Here is a 19,624-nt window from a genome sequence, read left to right as displayed (position 1 = left end):
CCACCACCATGGGCACTCTGTAAGGGCCCAAGGACAAGTTTGTGGCACTGGGGTCAGGAACACAGAGCTCTAGATGTAAGGCTCCAGAAGAATACAACTTAGAAGCTGGTGGAGGGACTGTCAGAGGGAAAAGGCAAGTGTGGAGTTGTCAGGGTTGGGGTCAGTGTTGAGAGGCAAGGTAAGGGGCCAGGGAGCAGAGAGCTAGGTGAAAGGCCACTATCGGGGATGAGGATGAGGGTGGAGGGTTGGGGTATGTGTTTGGACGTCACAATGGATGGGGGTCAGCAAGATGTTGGCCACAGGGTCAAGTGTGGGGTTAAGGGCTGGGGTCCCTCTGTGGGGGTTGGTGTGGGCCAGGAGAGGCAGTGGTGGGTACCAGCATACCTTGGGGGCCTCGTGCTGAATGGAGGTGATGCAGGCAGGGTCGATGAGGGGCTTGGGCCTGCGAGCTGACTCCTCGATCAGGCTCTGCCACTGGCGGGGCAGCCCTGTGAACTTCTGCTCATGCTGGTCGAAGCCCGTATGCACGCGGTGCTCGAAGTTGGATGGTGCAGAAATCTCTACCCGCTTCTTCTTCTTCCCAAACATGGCGCCAAGGCTCTTAGTACCAGGAGGGAGCAGACTTGGGCTCTGCAGCAGGCCTGCAGGAGGACGCCACTCACTAGAACCTGCCCATTTCTCCCTGCTCCTCTGGCCCTGCCCTGGTCCTGTCCATTCTGATCCCCTTCCTAGTCTTCCACTGCCCCCTCCATCTTCATTTATAGCCCGAGGAACCCAATGAGCACCTGAGTCAAGTCACATCTCTCCTCTGCTGAGCTCCATCCTGTGGCTCCATCTCAATCAAGGGGAAAAGCCAAGTCCTCCCTGTGGCCCACCCCTCGTGCCCTGTCCCCATCCCCTCTCTATGTGCATCTCTCTCTTGCTCACACTGGTTTTCAAACCTCAGGGCCTTTGCACTGGCTGTTCCCTTCATGAAATACTCTTCCCCAGTATCTACACATGGCTCCCTCCCTTCAGGTCTCAGAGTCCTTGGTGAATCCTTTCCTGACTACCCCAAATAAAAGAGCCCCATGCCCCACTATCCTTCCCCCACATCACTTCATAGCATGTTTAACTTCTAGAAATTCTGCTGTTCATTCTTGTGTTTACTAGTTTAGTTCCTACAGCTCCAGCACTAGAATATCAATGCCAAGGCCAGGTCTCATCTGCCCAGTTCCTCATGTCCCACCCCATGCCTAGCAGTATCTAGCACACAGTGTGCTCGGTGACTGGTTCCGAACAGCCTGGCCACCACCATCCTGCTTTCCCATCCTAGACTCCAGGCCAGGAACACCACACCCCTTTGGTTACTTGTTCAACAAATGGTTACTGAGACTCTGTTCTATGCACGATGCCTAGATAGCCCCACTGCGACATGTGTGCTTCACAGGAGGAGCCTCAGGCTCAGAGGGAAGTTCCTCACCAAGATCACACAGTGGGGAAGACCCACCTCCTAACGGATACCAACAGACAAAACAGTCTGTTTTTAGGGTCTAGGGTGTCCAGTCAGGTGCTCAGAATACTACCAGGTACAGCGTAAATGCTTAATGAAAGCTGGTTTAAAAACCAAAAGGGCCGAAGGGGAGACACACTGATGGTGGTATCCTACGGGGAGACCGAGACACAATGGGAAGAGGAGCGAGATGACTGGAGAGTAAATCTCTCTCTGCCACTTACTCTGTGTGACCTTGGACACGTGACTTAACTGCTCTGTGCTTTGGATCTACCTCCACAGAGCTGCTGCAAGAATGCAACAAGCAGAGCTGGGCACAGAGGGTGGCCCTGTCCTCATTTGCTATTCTGACGGTGAGGATTACCCCTTGCAGTGTCTGAGGGAGGAGGCAGCTCAGGTCCAGCTCCCCTATCCCACACAGGGCCCTGGAGTCCACAGACCTGGTTTGTCACTGGCTGTGCTAGAAGTGCCCTTGGGCAGGTGACGTCTCCTCTTGGGGCTTTGGGTTATTCATCTGTAAAATGGGAAGAAAACGTCACTCACCTATCCATTCATTCATTCATTTATTCACTCACGCATTCAGTAATAACTCAATTCACTGTGCCCAGCCTGTGCTGGTTGGTGTTAGGGACACAGTGGTGATGGAGGCAGCTTCTGGCAGCCCAGGGAGGCTGGGACCGGGGTCAGGAATCACCAGACCCAGCCTGGAGGGATGACATGGTGGAAATAAGGGGAGGCTTCCCAGAAGAGATGCCACGTGAGCATAGATCGAAAGCATGGGGGGAAACACCCTGGGTGGGGATTTTGTCTGGTTCATGGTGGCTTCCCAGCACCTGGCACAGTGCCCAGCATGGGGTCAGCCGCAAGCTCTCCTCCTGTGGCAGAGCTGCTCCTTTCCTGTGGGAGCAGCTCTGTGAGGTGAGGCCAAATAGGTTGCCACCCCTTGCTCAGAGGAAGGACCATCCAACCTCCAAGAGAACCGGTTTGGCAGTGGGAGGGATGTGGGTGGGGACCTAGCAGTCAACCTGTCTCAACTGGTCCAGGCCTCTTGGCCAGCAGGCGGCCAGAACCAGGTCTGTCCAGGGCTCCCCCAGTCGGCCCAGTTTCTTGCACGCTCCAGGGACCCCAGCTGCCTGGCTGTGGGTGGGACAGCCCTGGTCAGGAAGTGGCTCCTCTACCTCAAACCTTTCTAAACCCTCACCAAGCCAGGAACCCTTTCAGTGTCCCCACCCCCAAGCCTGTTCCAACCCTCTGAACACCGTCCAGCCCTCCCTCCCAGACTTCCACTGGTGGCCCTAACCCACCCACCCTGTTCTCTGGTTCTCTCTCTCTCAGCTTCTCTGTCGTGTCCTCAGCTCTGTCATTCTAGTTTCAGTTCTTTGCTTTGTCCCTACACCTGAACCTCTCCTATTTCCCTGCTTTGTCACCCCAGATCTTCACCCCATTCCTATCACCTCCTGGCTTCCCAGATATAACCCCTTGGGCCCCAGACCCAGCCTTCCCCTTCCCCCTGGCCTTTCTCACTCTTTGCCCTGCCCATCCTCCACCCCCCAGCCTGAGGCCTCCGCAGGACTACTTATTAAGCCCAGGAGAGGGAAAAGCTCAGGATCCAGATGGGGTAGGCAGGAGGTAGCCTGGAAGACAGGGCAGACGACCCAGAACCCTTACCCATAAACACCCAAGCCACGCAGCCAGTCCCATCCCGAGCCAAGTGTGACACCACAGGGAAAGGGGGGTGAAAAGGCACACCTCCGGATATTGGCTGGGGGCCACCCCTTCCCTCTGGGCACCACATGGAAGGCAGGACAAACAGAGGAACTGACCATGTTTATAATGATCAGGCGGGAGCCCCACCCTGGGGCAGCTCCAAGCACAGCCAACTCCTTCACCAGCACCCCCCCCTTCCCACTGAGTCCCCAAGCTCCTGACCTTATGGGGGCTTCGGAAGAAAAGGGAGAGCTGCTACTTAAAGGTAGGAGCCTATACCAGGAATGGGGTTGGAGGCTGGGCAAAGAGTGGGTGCTGAGGTTCCCAGGCAAGCTCAGAACTTAGGAGTCAGCCCAGGGTCCAAACCTGGGCTCTACTGCTACAGACTGTGCCACATCATTTTCCGTGCCCATGAAGTGGAATGAACCAACCCACCCTGGAGCTCACTGTGCAGTCCTGGGTCCACAGCTCAGCCACTTTGCCTCAGTTTCCTTCTCTGTTAAAAGAGGGCTATGACAGTATGAGCTTCCCAGAGCTTTTATAAGGAGTCACAGAGAGTGCAGGCACTAAGGGCCAGGCCCCTAGCAACTGCACACAGGAAGGCAGTGTGTTGCTGTCAGAGCAGCAGCCAACACTTACAGAGCACCTAGTGGGCTTTGACCCCTCTTCTAAGCACTCAACGCAGTCCCTCACTTACACTGCACACCTGATCCAGGAGGAAGGGGCCGTTACAAGCCCCTTGCTATAGGTCAAAAAAAAGAAATAAAGAAAGAAAAAAAAAAAAAAGACAGAAAAACAAAAAACACGAGGCACAGAAGACACACCGCTTGCCCAGTTACACAGCTTGGTAGCAGTGTGGACACAAGACTCCAGGCCTGTCCAGCCCAGAGCCTGGAACCCCAAAGTTCTCGGAATTAGCAGCAGCTGCCTCTTGGGAGATTACGTGCACCAGATCCTGCTTGGTACTCTCCCTACGGAATCCCATTCCATCCTCACAATGACCTGTGAGCTAGGTATTCTCATCATCCCAACTCATGGGAAGGGCCCTAGCAGAGGAGCCCCTTGCCCAAGGCACCTGGAATTTGAACCTGGGGAGTTGGATATCAAAGCCCAGGCTCTTATCTGCCTGTCCTGCCCCTAAGGGCTGCAGCTACTCTACTGCCATCACCATCATTATCATCCCCAAGGCTGGTCCTGGCTTCATGCCCCCTCCCTCATGCCCAGACCCTGCTCTTCTGCTCCTGCCCTGAACCATACTGTGAGGGAGGGTCCCTACTTCCCATCTTACCTATCCCAGGCCCCCAGGGGTAGCAAGAGGCAGCAAAAAGTAGCGTTCTTGACCCCCTCCCCCATGGTTCCTTAACCATCTTTTCCACAAGCCTTTGACATGACAGTCTTGGGTGGAAAAAATGTCTGAAAGCCAGTCCCTGCCACCAAGTGTGTCTCACTGAGGCTCAGCTCCAGTACTTACACTGCTATCACCATGAGCGGACCCCATGACCCTGCAAAGATGCTGATGCTGAGGTCACTGACTCCCTACAACCTCAGTGAAGTGGTTATTTTCATCCTCACTTTCCAGAAGTGGATACTGAGGCACACCAAGTGAAATCCTGCACTAAGGTCACCAAGCAGAGCTGGGCCTGGAAGACAGTCTGATCCACTCCAGAGCTGACATCCTTATACCCTGTGCTGGCCCTGAAGACTCTGCCCAGTGGCCCACAGGGCCCATTACCTCTCCTCTCCTGTCCTTCCTCACTCCCCCACACTCACTCTGCCCCAGCTTCACGGGCTTCCTCACTATTCTTCAAATCCTTGAAACGTCCAACTTCAGGGCCTTTGCACTGGTGGTTATTACCTCCTGGAACTTTCTTCTCACTGATTTGCACATGGCTCTCTGCCTTCCTCTGTCCACCCACATCTGTGTTCAAATATCCCTGTTCCTCTCCTAGCACTCTCTATACCCCCTTTCTCTACTTAATCTTTCCTTACTGCACTTACCATGCATTGTGTGTGTATGTAATTCCTTGGTGTCAGCTCCACAAGAGCAGGGCCTGTCATCCAGATTGCTCCCCACTGTACCCCACCACACCTGCAACATGGCTGGGACCACAGTTGGCACTGACTCATCTGTACCCAGCTCTGCTCTCATGCCTCAGCCTCTGCCCAGGCAGACTTGTAAAACTGGCAGAGAAAGCCTCGAGACCCAGAGGCGGAGCGTGAATGGACAAGAACAGTGTGAAGCCTGCAGCCAACAGCTGGGACAGACCCATCTGAAGTCCAGGTTTGATCCCAAGGGTGCAGGCACATTTTGCATCCTACTCTAAAATGTTGCATTTTTAAAAAATATTTCAAATTATTTCTCATGCCCTGGCTGGTGCGGCTCAGTGGATTGAGCACTGGCCTGTGAACCAAAGGGTTGCCAGTTTGATTGCCAGTCAGGGCACATGCCTGAGTTGTGGGCCAGGCCCCCAGTTGGGGGCATGGGAGAGGCAACCACACTTAATGTTTCTCTCCCTCCCTTCCCCTCTCTCTAAAAATAAATAAAATCTTAAAGAACAATTATTTCTCATGTGGAACAGGCAGTTTCCAACCTGTCCTAGCCAAAGCTTCAGATTTTCTAGTCACCTTGCACGGGCTTGTTCTACCCTCTGACCTTTCATGAGAAGAAAATGGTCCCCCTTCAACCCAACACTCCCCACCAAGTAAGTCAGCCCAGGCGTAAGAGCAAGAGCCACCGTGTGACAAAGCTGTCTGGGTGCACGCGAGTGATACTCTTACCTCCTACCTCTCCTGGGCTCTGTATACAGCTGCTCCCTGGCAGTGGAAGGAGCTGACCCAAATGGAGCCCAGGGCCCCAGGGGCAGAGCGGGGGATGTAACTGGGGTCACAGCCATCCTTTCATCTTCACCAAACTGAAACCCTAAACCAAGAGTGGGACCATGAAACACACATTGTCCCCAGCCTGCACTCGGGGTTTCACCACTGGCCCCTGTTCACCCTTCTGCCATGATCTGTACCTACCAGCTCTGGGAAACCCTCTCCCTGCCTCAGTTTCCCTCTTACTTCTCTGGGCTGTGCTCTGACAATGAATGGGGAACTCAACCCACTTTCTGGCGGACAGCAGGCTCCTTACTGCCCCCTCCCACTGACATTCCTTGCCATTCCCCCCTCCCCACCCTTCCTCAGCTCTTGCTACGCACCTGCAGCTCCCCCTATCCAAATCTCTCTTCAGGCTTCCCACCATGAGCCCAGGAATCCTCACACACCTGGTCCCCAGACCCTCCCTCAAGCCTTGCGACTGACACACGCCCCCCCACCCCCCAGCAACCACCTATTCTACCCAAAATGACCCCATGGCGTTCCCATATCACCCACTATCCAAACACCACTGCCTACCAAGGGCTAGTATCTGCCAGGCTCGGGCAGGGCTGACAGCAGTGTCCTGAACAGCCAGAAACATCCCTGCCTTTACAGAGCTCATGTTCTAGGGGTAAGGAGACTGTCAATAGATGAGATTAATCAGAAAAACAGCTAAGTCAGATGCTAAGTGATGAGAGGAACAATGAAGCAGGCTTCAGGAGGGTACAGGAGGTCTGGGAGGACCTCGCTGAGAAGGCGACATGGGCAGGGACCTGAGGAGGATGGGAAAGGAAGTCATGTGGGTACCTGGAGGAAGAGCACTGGGCAGCAAGAAGAGCCAGGGCAAATGTCCTGAGGCAGGAACATGCCTGGTGTGGCCGAAGAGCAGAGGGAGGCTGAGTGGCTGGAGCCCGGGGAGCGAGGGGGCACATGGTGAGAGAGGAGGGCAGGCACTGAGAGCAGATCGAGTAGGGCCTTGTGGGCCAGAGGAGGACTGGCTTTTACCTGAGTGAGATGCAGTCAAGGAAGGTTCTGAGTAGGGGAGGGCCAGGGCCTGATGCAGATGTTTACAGGTCCCCTCTGGCTGCAAGTAGAGCACGGACTCTGGGGTTGGGACCGAAGCAGGGGGACCAGCAGGATACAAAGGCAGACCACACGAGGGTGGCAGAAGGGGCAGGGAAGAAAGATCGCTGTAAAGGTCAAGCTGGTAGGACTCGCTAAGCACTGATACCACTTTAGTAATAGCTGGAGTATGAGCTCCCCAGGGGCAGGGGCACAGGCTGGTCTTGCCCACCACCACATCCCAGTGCCTGGCACATTCTGGCACTTGGTCCACTCTCTCCTGGCCCTTAGCATCATCTAACATGTTATATGGTTACGAGTGTGTCTACTGATATCTCCTAACTAGGCTGGTGGCTCAGCGCAGGCAGGAACCACATTTCAATTGGTATGGCTGGATCACAACACCTAGAACAGGTCACCTCTTCGAGGCAGCTGAGTGGATGGAGGGGATGCACACATGCTTCGGTGCTGACTCTGGCCTGGGTCTGTGCCAGGCACACAGTCTGGGCCATGCTGAACCCTCCAAACAGCTCTTGATGAGTGGGTGGGTGGGTATGGAGTCCTCTTCCTTCCTGATTCCCAAACCAGGAAACAGGCCTAGAGGGGAAGTCACTGCCCAGCGCTGCCCAGTACCAAGTCACAGAAGCACCCACTCTGACCCAGAGAGGGCTGTTGACACCCCTTCAGCCTCCTGCTTCCCAGAGGCCCTGGACCCAGCCAAGGCCTCCACTCCAAACAATAGACTCCAGAGATATTTGGGACAAGAACCAGGACAGAGACAACCCCACTAGCGATGACCAGAATAAGGATCGGAAAAGCTGCTTTGGTTAGTAGGGAATCTGAAAAAAAATGTCAAACAAAAAAATTCTCCAAGGTCTTCCTCCTTGGCTCAAACTGTGACTTAACAGGTACTGCTCAGTGGGCCATGCTAACCTCAGGACCTTGTCTCCTCCCCTCACTTCACTCCAACCACACTGGTGGTCTCTTTAATTTGAGACACAGGAGTCTTGTTCCAGCTTCAGGGCCTTCAGGTGCACCTACTATTTCCTCTGCCCAGAGCTGCACGGCTCACCCTTTCTTGATATTCAGATCTTAGTGCAAACAAAACGGTCTCAGAGAGGCCTTCCTGACCCCGACACAATTTGCACCCTTGCTTTTATATTTCTCCATGGCGTTTACTACTGCCTGGCATCATATACCTGTTGACTGCTGTCCCGTCTCCCACCCCTCCCCTCTGGAGAGCAGGGGCCTTTGTCTTGTTCTTGCTGTATCGCTGGCATCCAGAGCAGAGCCTGGGCATACAGGAGGCACTCAGTAAATATCAGTGGAACAAAGGAGTGATGCCCCTGCCAGTGTGATGAGTTGCAACCCTGAGGAGAAGCAAGGAAGGATGTTGGGGGCAGAGGGCAGACAGGTGTCCTAAGGCCCATCCACACTGCCTGGAGGTCTGACCTTAATGCCTGAGAAGGAACTGGGGCCGAATTCTTTAGAGAGTGAACATGGGTATTTAGTAAATAACCAGGTGTGTGTTCCAAACACAAGAGGTCCCCCACTGCGAGTCCATCCCAGGCCCTCCCCACGGCAGAGGTGCCCACTCCAGCCACGTGGCCTAGGCTGGAAACCTGAGGAAAGGGCAGCATATTTGGGCTACAGCCAAGAGGCAAGTCATATAGTGGGGGATGCTGCCATAAATCTATGAGTCCTCCCAATGAGTGAACTCCCATAAAAACACACAGATCTGGGTTCACCCTGGCCTGGAATCAGCAGTCCGCGGAGTGAGGAACAGCCCTGCTCTCTAAATTCTGGTCAGATGCAGTGCCGTGCCCCTCACCAGGTCTTTGCACACCTGTGCTGTAAAAGGACTCAGCAGGCAGTTAGTGGCTAAGAGCAGAATGCCCAGGCCCAGGTACCAGCTCCATCACTGCCAAGCTATGTGTCTCTGAGCAAGGGTCCCAGCCTCTCTGGGCCTCAGTGTCCTCATCTGCAAACTGAGGGGAATGACAGTCCCCATCTCCTAGGAATGTCTGGATGATCAAATAAGACATGTGCAAAGCATTTATGAAAGTGCATGGTGCCCAGTGGGTCCTCACTACATGTTAGCTGCTACATTATTACTGCCGCTGTTATTGTTGCTGCTGCTGAATGAACAAATAAATAAAAGAGGAAGCTGGGCAAGGTCCTCTCCTGGCCAGAGCAAATGTGCCAGTCTTACTATCTCTGTTAAGTCTTACTTTCTCCAGGGCTGGGATGGGGGAGTGCAACAGGCTGCCACTGCCCGAGGACACGTCTGCTTCTCCAGCTGGACTGGGAGCCTGCAAGAGGACAGGGCCCGGAGCCATCTCAGTCTCAGCCACCGTGAGTCCCCAGCCCTGCCCAGCAAAGAGGGGCCACAGCTCAAAGTGTGGCTGAATGAAAAGAGGCTGTTTCCTTTACTCAGCTGGGCCCAGGCCAGTGCTCAGAGCCCCGAGGGAGGCCAGCTGGCTCCACTAACAGCCCCAGGCTCAAATACCCTCTTCCCTCCTGGCCAGGCACAACAGGGCATAGACACAAAGGGCCCTATTGGTATCCCTCACCCTCCAGAGGCACCCAGGGTGGGGATGAATGTCACAACACACCTGCGTGTGAGTGAGCCCACAGAGACTGGGGAAATCAGATTAGACTTCATTCATTCCTCCCAAAGGCAGGCCAGGAAGGAGGGAGAGGGTACAGGCAGAAAAGAGGCTCTGGAGCCCTCCCAGGCCCCCGGAACCCAAGCCCTCCCCTGCACTGCAACTCCCTGCTTCACGCGTGCGCACCCACACACACAGAAGCACATGAAGATGCTCCACAGTACACAGGCCATTCCCAGAGCCCATGACACAGACGCAGCATAAATGTCCAGCCACACAACCACAGGTGCAGGGAAACACACACAGTGGTCGCACAGAAAATTCCCTGAGTAGCCAGGGACAGCAGCAGCTACCCCAACTTCACACGGGCAGCGGCAGTACAGGAGCCTGGGCATGGGAAGGGACATCGCACCCGGAGCCTCGGCTCTTGCAGAGCAAGCCCAAGGGAAATGTGAGGCATCAGAGGGAGAATGTGGGGGCAGGGGCCTTAAAGAGGGGCCTGGCTCAGGGGAAGATCTCAGCATGCAGGGGCTGGGACACTAGGGCAGCCACAGCTGGGTCCCTGAAGCCCCCACGGACCCAGGACCCCTTCCAAAAACACTGTACAAAGACCCACACACATCCCAGAGATGCAGGCACCCTGAAAGAGACCCACAGACACATACCAATGACATGTATGATACTGTCCTGGGCCACCACCCAGTAACACAGGCACATGCATGCACACACACAATAACCGCTGGACTCCCCTAGAAAGACAGACCCATACATGCACCAAGGAACACTCCCAAGGCACAGCTAGACCACAAGACCCACACAAGCCTAGATCCACACACAGTAGGTAATAAGCCCCCACAGCAGACCCAGGCACACCCATGACCAACTCCAGGGTCAGTCACCCAGAGTGACCCAGGCAGGCACCCCCATGCAAACCAGACCTCAGGAACACTTCCACTGAGGTGCTCAGGGACCGTGCTGAGACCTTGTGATAAACCCCAGCAGACACCTGCCACCACCCACACACGGAAACACTGCCACCCTGCCCTTGGCCCCAGTAGAGGTGTGGCCCCTTGATCACATGCTCACACTGGCTCAGGTGACCAGGCAGCAGGACTGCCCTCCTCACACCCTTGGCAGCCCTCCCCACTCCTCCCCTCCTGCCTGAGGCCAGGGCAGCTCACCTTCATCATCCTCTCCCCTTGGTGCTGGGCCCCCTCAGTCGGGGGTGAGCCAGCAGACAGAGGCTTCAAGTTGGGAGAGCAGGCAGCAGGCATTAAGGGACACCCACCAGGGAGAACTGGCGGGGTTCTGCACCCCAGCCTCTCTGGCAGCGGGTGGTGACGCGGCCCTGGCCCTGCCCTGGCAGTTGAGCTCACTGTGGCTCCAGCCCATGGGAGAGGGGAGGAGGGAGAGTGGGAGGGAGGGACAGAGGGAGGCGGGACAAGCCTGGAGAGCCTGGGCCACATCACCCACAAGTGTCCCAGCAGAGGGAGGGGCTCGGCAGGGACATATGAGGAGGGGAGCACACCCGCTCCCCACTCCACTCCCCATGGCAGGCTAGATGCTGGGGCCAGGGAGGCGGTGGCTGCACAGCGCCTGTGAGCAGCTGGCAGGGCAGTTAGGTTTGAAACAATGGCCTGGGCTGGGGGGCAGGTCAGACGGGTGGCAGATGAGTGGAGTCTGATATGGAGGGATGTCTATAGAGATCTGGGGCTCGCTGTACTCCCTACTCCTCCCCACTTCCACGCTGTGAGTCCAGCAAGAGCTCCGAGAAGGTAAGACGAAGGTGCTTCTCCAGCTCTGCCCCACTCACATGTGAGGACGAACCTGAGACTTGCAGCCTAACCAGGAGGGGAAGATCAAGTTCATGCGGAAGCCCCAACATCACTATCCCGAGGTGTGAGAGTGGGGCTGGGAGAGATGGATGGCGGGAACGGAGAGAGACAAAGGTGGGAGGGCTGTGCCATGCTGGTGCTGACCCTGCTGCAAATAAGTGGCCCACCTTTATGGAGACCTTACTTCGGGCCAGGCCCTACTCTTATCATTGACAGGCAGTAAGTCACCTCACCTCACCGCTGCCCTCAATGGACGCGCACTTTATCTGGCCCATTTACAATGGAGGAAACTGAGGCCTGGAAAGGCTGAGTGACATGCCCAAGGGACATGGCAGGGAAGTTAGGCGCGTGCCACCTGTCCCAGTGCCTGTGCCCTGAACCAGCTTTTCTGAGCAGCAGGCTAGCTTGTTCAACACTCCCATTCCAGAACCGAAAAGGGCACTGAAAGAGGGGGAATTGGGACGGGGTATGTGGCCCTTCCTCACACCTCTCACCCTTCAGATCTCATTTCCTCTGCAGAGGCTTCACTTGCCCAGGCCAGAGTTCCTAGTGTGAAGTCTGTTTCCTTCTGTCTGTCTCACCCACAATGCAGGCCTGTGGGGGCAGAGGTCAGGCTGCTACCACAGGAGGCCCTCCCTGACACCCCAGGCTGGGTCACGTGCCTCCTCTGGGCTCTATCCCAGAGCTGCTTCTCCAGGTTGTTGCTGTCTCTGACAACACTGTCTGTCACCCCCCTTGGTTCACACATCTGAGCTCCTAGCACATGCCAGGCAGGCCTGTTGGAGGCCCTGAGAACTCAGCAATGACCACTTTCTCACTGAGGGGTCCTGTGAGAGACAGGGACCAGGTTCAAGTAGGTGGCTAAGCCCAGGACAGGCGCCCAGTGAGATCAAAGAGTGGCCCAGGCAGGCAGGGGGACAGACACCTGTGTCCTTCCCATTCCCCCACAGTGGCCAACTCCCGCAGGACTTCATCCCTCAGACCAGAAGAGCCTGGAAATCCCTCAATGCCGCTCCAGTCCATCACTTGCTCAGAAGGCCAGGAGCTTCCAACAGAGCCTGCGCTGGGCATGGGGCCATGGCAGGGCAGGGAGGGGACCCCAGAAGTCCCAGATCCCATGCCACCCCCCTCCCCCACCAGGGTAGAGCACCTGTCAGGCAGTCACCTAGACAGGAGCCAAGTGGGGCGGCTCCCTAACCTCCCCAAACTGGACAGGCTGGTTTGGGCTCTGGCGGAGGAGGCAGTCAGGGTTGGGGCAGTTCTGGCCAGCCAAGGGGAATCAGGTCCCAAGGGGAGGGACAGGGGAGAGAAGGGGAAGGGGGGGAGGAGGGAGCACCAGCCCCCAGTCTCATTGAAAACAAGGGGTTCTCCTGGTGATAGGCCTCAAGAGGCCAGGAGATGTTGTCTAAGATCCTCTCACACCAAAACAGATCTTTATAATAAAACTTTTTAAACACACTCCAAAACAGAGACTAAACCAGTGAACCCCCATAAAACCCACTACTCAGATTTCCAGCTGTTACCATTCTGCCTTGTTGGGGTTTCATCGCACCCCTTTGCTTTCTTTCCTTCTCTCTGTCTCAGTGTCTGACCCTTTTTGATACAGGCACATGGTTCAAAAGCCAATGGCACCAGAGGGTAAATAGTGATAGGATGGCCCCTCCTGCCCTGTCCCCATTTGGCCCTGGAAGCAACCTCTACTAGTCTTTCTTCCGTTCTGAGAGCCTACAAATGCATGTGTGTGTGCAGGTGCACACACATGCTTACACACACTTTTTAAAAAACCATAAATGGCAGTACATCACACAGACTAATCTGCACCTTGCTTTTCTCAAGAACATTCCTTGGCTCTCCTATGCTGCTGGCACCGGGGGGAGCTTGGCATCACCCAGCAAAGGTGAAGGCGCACACTTGGGACCGGATAAGCAATCTTCTGGGTACCTACCAAGGCCCCAGGGACACATATGGGAAGGTTCATGAAGCACAGTCTGAATCTGCCAGACACCAAAAACAATGCAAATGCTCGTCCATGGGAAACAGGTAATTGTGATCTACTGACTCCATGGAATAGTACACAACAGTGACAATGAATGGCGACAGCTACCTGTGCATGAATAGCAAAATGGTGTTAAACAAAAGAAGTGGAACATAAAACACATCCTAGGATTTTGTTCAGAAAAAGTTCAAAACCAGACAAAATGAAATACACTGTTTAGGAAAGCATGCAGAGGTGGTGAAACCAAAGAGAAAGCAAGGCAATGACTGCCTGCAAAGTCAGGGGAGGGGCTGCAGCAGGGGTGAGGAAGGCCTGGAAGGGGCTTCTGGGGGCTGATACCATCTGTTTCTTCATTTGGAGGGGGGCCATGTGGGTCTTCCCTTTATAATAATTGGTTATGCTATACATTTGTGTTTTATGCACTTGTATTATTTTAAAATGCTTTTATATTTATATATTATCTATCTGTTTACGGTTTATTGTTTTATTTCTACTTTGTTTACTTACTAATGGAACCTTACTATAATTTTAAAGAAAAAAATATACAATATATGAAGCCTGTCTGGAAAAAGTCCAGCCGTTGTTAATATAACGAGAACAGTTTGCGTGACATCGATGTAACCTGGCAGCCAAGAAAAATGGACTGGAATGCACATGCGTGAACAATGACGACTTCACTGTATTTGTTAGTGGAGGTGGTAGATGCTATGTGTGGTGTGACCATCACATGCAAAATGACTGAGCAAGTAGAGCAACAAATCTGTATCAAATTTTGTGTTAAGCCTGAACATTCCCCTGCAGAAACTATTAAGATGGCTGAGAAGGCCGCAGCTATGGGCAACTGGTGATTGGCAGCTTCATCACGACAAGGTGCCTGCTCATGCATCATGTCTCGTGCAGAGTGTTTGGTGAAACATCAACCACCCAGGTGACTCAGCCCCCCTATAGCCTAGATTTGGTGTCCTGGGACTTCTGGCTTTTCCCAAAATTAAAATCACCTTTGAAAGAGATTTCAGACCCTCGATGAAATTAAGGAAAACACAATGGGGCAGCTGATGGAGATTGGGAGAAGTGTGTGAGGTCCCAAGGTGCCTACTTTGAAGGGGACTGAGGCGTCATTGTCCTGTGTACAATGTTTCTTGTATCTTGTATCTTCTTCAATAAATGTCTCTATTTTTCATAGTACATGGCTGGATATCTTCTGGATAGACCTCGTATGGCTCAGTGATTTTTCCATGCCTTGATCTCTACAAAGCGCGTGGAAAGACTGAGGTGCCTTGGGCTCTTAAAAACAGTGCAGCAATGATAACAGCATGCACATGTCATCTCACAGGTGTGCCAACATGTCTGTGGGCCAAATGCCTAGAAGTGGAACTGTGGGGCAAATTTGTTCCATGTGAGGGTCTCAGAGCCAGGGTATTGTCAAACTCTGATCCTTGCCAGTCAGATAGGTGAAGTCTGGCCCCTTTCAGCCTAGCTATCATTTGCATTTTTCCGCTGAGCAGGATGCACATCCTTTTAGTTATAAAAGCAATCAGAATTTGTTTCTGCTAAGTGTCTCCTCAAAGTCATTGTCTATTTTTCTGTGAGGTCAGGGAGACTTTTGTAAACCCAATGTCTCTCAGCTGCTGAAAGCCAACTGGGGCCAGCACAGCTAAAGCTGCCTCTTTCCCGGGTTCCCCAGGCTCTTGCCACCTCTCGGTCTCACGTCCCCACACTCTCCTCCTCCAGACATGGGCTCCAGCAGCATGCAACTCCCTTCCCACATCTATGGACTCCACCAAAAGAAGTCCAATGAGTGTCCACCATGCGCTGCTCAGGCTGGGGTAGCAGTGCAGCATGGTCCTGGCCCTGTGGGGCTTTGAGTCAAGGATCACACAAATAAAATGTGAGATTCAGCCAAGGCTCACTGGCCTAGGGACAAGGGTGTGGTGGAGCCAGGCCACAGGTGAGCCAAGGGGCCTGGATCTGGAAGATGTAACTCTGGCTGCCTTCTCTGCGGAGGACAGGACCAAGGGGGCCTGAGTAGGTATGGGGACAAGTGACAAGAATGCATCACTGCTCCAGGTAATTGATGAAGGTAGCCAGGACATGTAGAGAGGGGGACAGACTGGAGTCATGTCCACCAAGAAATAGAGATGCTTACTGATGAGGGGGCTGAGGACGAGGCAGGTGCCAAGGGTCACTTTGAAGCTGGGTAAACCGCAGTGCTATTTTCCACAAAAGGGAGACCGAGAGGAGCTCCAAAAATGCCAGGCCCCAGGCCCTAGAAGAGCTCAATTTTGGGGGGGAAAAATAAAGAATAAAGTGGTAATACCCACTGTCCCCAGTATAAAAGCCCAATAGCTAGCTACAGTAATCAGGATAAAGACATAGACCAGTGACGAGAGAGAGAACCCAGAAACAGAGCCACACAAATATACCTAACATTTTTAAAACACCAATTTTTTTTTCATTGTGGTAGAACATAAATCATTTTAGTCATTTGAAAGCGTATAAGTCAGTGGCATTAAATATCTTCACAATGCTGTATAACCATCATCACTGTCTATACCCAAAACTTTTTCAGCATCCCTGACACAAATCCTGTACACATTAAACAACAGTTCCCCATTCTCTCCTTCCCCCCAGCCCCTGGTAACTTCTATTTGCTGTCTCTATGAATTTGCCTATTCTAGGGACCTCATGTAAGTGGAATCTTTCAATATTTCTCCCACGTTTGGCTAATTTCATTTAGTATAGTTTTCAAGGTCCAACCATATGGTAGCATGTGTCAAAATTTCCTTCCTTTTCTATGACTTAATAACATTCCATTGTGTATATATACCACATTTTGTTTATCAATTTGTGTGTTAACAGATAACTGAGTTGTTTCTACCTTTTAGCTACTGTGAATAATGCCACTATGAACGTTGGTGTATAAATATCTGCCCAAGTCTCTGCCTTCAATTCTTTTGGAAATATGTATACCTAGCAGTAGAATTGCTGGGTCATATGGTAGTTCTATACTAACCTTTTGAGAAACTACTGAACTGTTTTCCACAGTGGCTGCACCATTTTACATTCCCATCAGCAATGCATGAGGGTTCCAGTTTCCCTACATCCTCACCAATACTTGTTAGTTTCCTTTTTAAAAAAAAATAATAGCCATCCTGGTAGATGTGAAGTGGCACCTTATTGTAGTAACTTATTTCTGACAAAGAAGCATAGCAATTCAATGAAGGAAAGACAGTGTTTTCAACAAATGGCGCTAGGACAACCGGACATCCATATGGCAAAAACAAAAACAAAAACAAAAAACCTTGATCCAAACCTCACACTTTGCACAAACATTAACTCATTGGACCTAAATGTAAACATTAAAACTATAAAACTTTTAGACAACAACCAAGCAAATTTTCAGGATCTAAAGCTTGGCATAGAGTTCTTAAACTCTGTGCCACCCAAAGCATGATCCATAAAAGGAAAACTTAATAAAGTACACCTCATCAAAATTAAAAATGTTTGTTCTGCAAAAGCCCATGTAAAGAGGATAAAAAAGCTACAGACTAGGATAAAATATTATATTTACAAACTCCATATCTGGCAAAGGAGTAGTAATACAAGAGATAAAGGACTCTCAAAACTTAGTTAAAAAAAAATCCAAAAAACCCAAACAACCCCATTAGTAAATGGACAGAAAACACAAAGAGACGTTTCACCAAAGAGGATGCACAGATGGCAGATAAGCACCTGAAAGGGTGTTCAACATCATTAGCTACTAGAAGAATGCAAATTAAAGCCACAATTAGTTATTACACACCTATTAGGCCAGCTAAAGTAGTGACAGCAACAAACGCTGGTGAGGATGCAGAGAAACTGGATCACCCATGCGCTGCTGGTGGTTTTATAAGATGGTGCAGCCCCTCTGGAAAACAGTGTGGCAGTTTCTTTAAACCTGCAGCTGCCATACTGCCCAGCAACTGCACTTCTGGGTATCTGTCCCAGAGGAATGAAAATTTACATTTACACAAAACTCTTTATGTAACTGTTTATGGCAGCTTTACTTATAATAGCCTCAAACTGGAAATCACCCAGATGTCCTTCAATGGGTGAATGGTTAAACTAACTGTGACACATCTATGCCATGGAATATAACTCAGCGACAAAAAGGAATGTGTATTGATACAGGCAACAACCCGGATGACTCTCCAGGGAATATGCTGAGTGACAAGAAGTCAACTCAAAAGGTTACATACGGTATGATTCCATTTACATGACATTCTTGAAACAATGAAATTACAAAACTGGGGAAGAAATAAGTGGTTGCCAGGAGTTAGGGATGAGCCAGGGAGGGGATGTGGCTATAAAAAGGCATCAGGGCTTTGGCTGGTGTGGCTCCATAGACTGAGTGCCGGCCTGCAAACCAAAGGGTCGCTGGTTTGTTTCCCAGTCAGGGCGCATGCCTGGGTTGCAGGCCAGGTACCCAGTTGGAGGCGCTTGAGAGGCAACCACACACTGATGTTTCTCTCCCTCTCTTTCTCCCTCCCATCCCCTCTCTCTAATAAATAAATAAATAAATAAATAAACAAACAAACAAACAAACAAACAAAATCTTTTTTTTAAACAAAGGGCACCAGGAAGATCCTTGTGAAAAAATGTTCTGCGTCTTGACCATATCCATGCCAACACGTGGACTTGTACTAACTATAGATTGCAAGATATTATCACTGAGGAGACTGGGTAAAGGGTACGGGGGCTCTCTCTGAATTACTTCTTACAACTGCATGTGAATCTACAATTATTTCAAATTTTTTAATTAAAATAATTATTTAAAATGCCAGACCCTTTCCCACCTTTTAGCTTTTGAACACGCTGTTTGAACTCCTTAACTTCTATTTTCTAGCCAGTAGCTCAGATATCTCCTCTTCCGGTAAGCTTTCCCTGATTTCCGAGGCTGAAGCCAAGCCTCCCACAGTCCTCTGGACTTCCACCACCACAGCCAGGACACTCTGGACTGTGCTCTCCCCAAGATAACTCTGGGCTGTCACTGCCTCATTCTCCAAGAGGGTAGGACCTCAGGCTATCAGGTTACCAGCCTGTCCCAGGCATCAGATAGCACAGGGCTAGACTCAAGAGGAGGTACACAGTGAATATCTACAAAATGAATGAATGAATGAATGGCAATAATGACAATAATATTCACAGCTGGGGATCTTTAAGAGGTTTCTATGTGTCAGTTCTCTTTTGAGTACTTTACATTGATGAAATAAGCTTTACACAACCCCATTTATAAATGGGAAAACAGGCCGAAGGGTTGAGGGTGCCACATGCCCAAGGTCACCCAGCTAGTAGGTGGCAGAGCCAGGTGGCAAACCCAGGCTTCCAGATCCAGAGCCTTTGATAATAATCTCCAACCCAGAGGGCCTCCCCATGAAAGGCTAGATAAGATCACTGAACAGGACCCTCAGGGGAAGCAGAGGGGCACAGGGGACAAGGGAAGAGAAGACCCTTGACCACTAGCCCCCAGTCCATTCCCAAATGGAGGAGGGGGAGATCTCATCTTTCTCCAGACTGACCTGGGGTGCTACCAGTCTCATTCCTACCTTACAGGTGCTCAGGGAAAGACCCTTACACATCAAGAACCTGGAGGCAAGGGTTTCAGACCAGGCTAGGGCAGGGGTTGTGGGCCTGGCGCAGAGAGCCCCAGAGCACCCTCCTGAAGCTCCAGCAGGGTGGGCTGCTTTTGTCTAGCTAGCGTGGGGGGACTCTGACCCATGCCTCCAGGAGCATCTCTATTGACACAGGACTCCATTTATCCACCCAGAGAAATCTCAAGAGCAAAATATTGAGAGCAAGCTACAGTCAAGTGCTGGCAGCCTGGGACCATTTACACAGTGTAAAATCCTGCAGAACTATCCAGTGTACTATTTAGAGAAGCCCAAGAGGGACCACAGTGAAGCTCTGAGTACCTGCGGGAGGGCTTCTGAGGGGGCTTTAACTATGACAAGTGTTTTCTCTCTTGCCTGTGCATTGGGCCCAAGGGGGTTCATTAGGTGATTCTCTATTCTCTTGGGGCATCTGA

At 51.9% G+C, this 19,624-nt stretch overlaps 1 protein-coding gene across 6 annotated transcripts in view; it reads right to left on the bottom strand.

Annotated features, from left to right (window-relative positions):
* PAK4 (p21 (RAC1) activated kinase 4) overlaps nucleotides 1-19,624 on the bottom strand; it is a 44,713-nt gene that overhangs the window by 9,391 nt on the left and 15,698 nt on the right. For 3 of the 6 annotated variants that reach the window (XM_090261141.1, XM_090261139.1, XM_090261144.1), the window contains 2 exons: nucleotides 1,933-2,006; nucleotides 385-641 (listed from right to left, as the gene is read on the bottom strand). In XM_090261141.1, the coding sequence (XP_090117267.1) occupies nucleotides 385-588 (204 nt within the window). In that variant the 5' untranslated portion in view covers nucleotides 589-641; nucleotides 1,933-2,006. Of the gene's footprint in view, nucleotides 1-384; nucleotides 642-1,932; nucleotides 2,007-5,977; nucleotides 6,120-10,910; nucleotides 11,115-19,624 lie in introns of those variants that run through there. The other 3 variants (XM_090261140.1, XM_090261145.1, XM_090261143.1) reach the window with 2 other exon arrangements.

The sequence above is a fragment of the Furipterus horrens genome, unplaced genomic scaffold (genome assembly GCF_987537825.1).
Source record: "Furipterus horrens unplaced genomic scaffold, mFurHor1.1.pri manual_scaffold_13, whole genome shotgun sequence".
NCBI lineage: Eukaryota > Metazoa > Chordata > Mammalia > Chiroptera > Furipteridae > Furipterus > Furipterus horrens.
The sequence above is the reverse complement of the archived record's forward strand: the minus strand, read 5'-3'. Positions and strand labels throughout refer to the sequence as shown.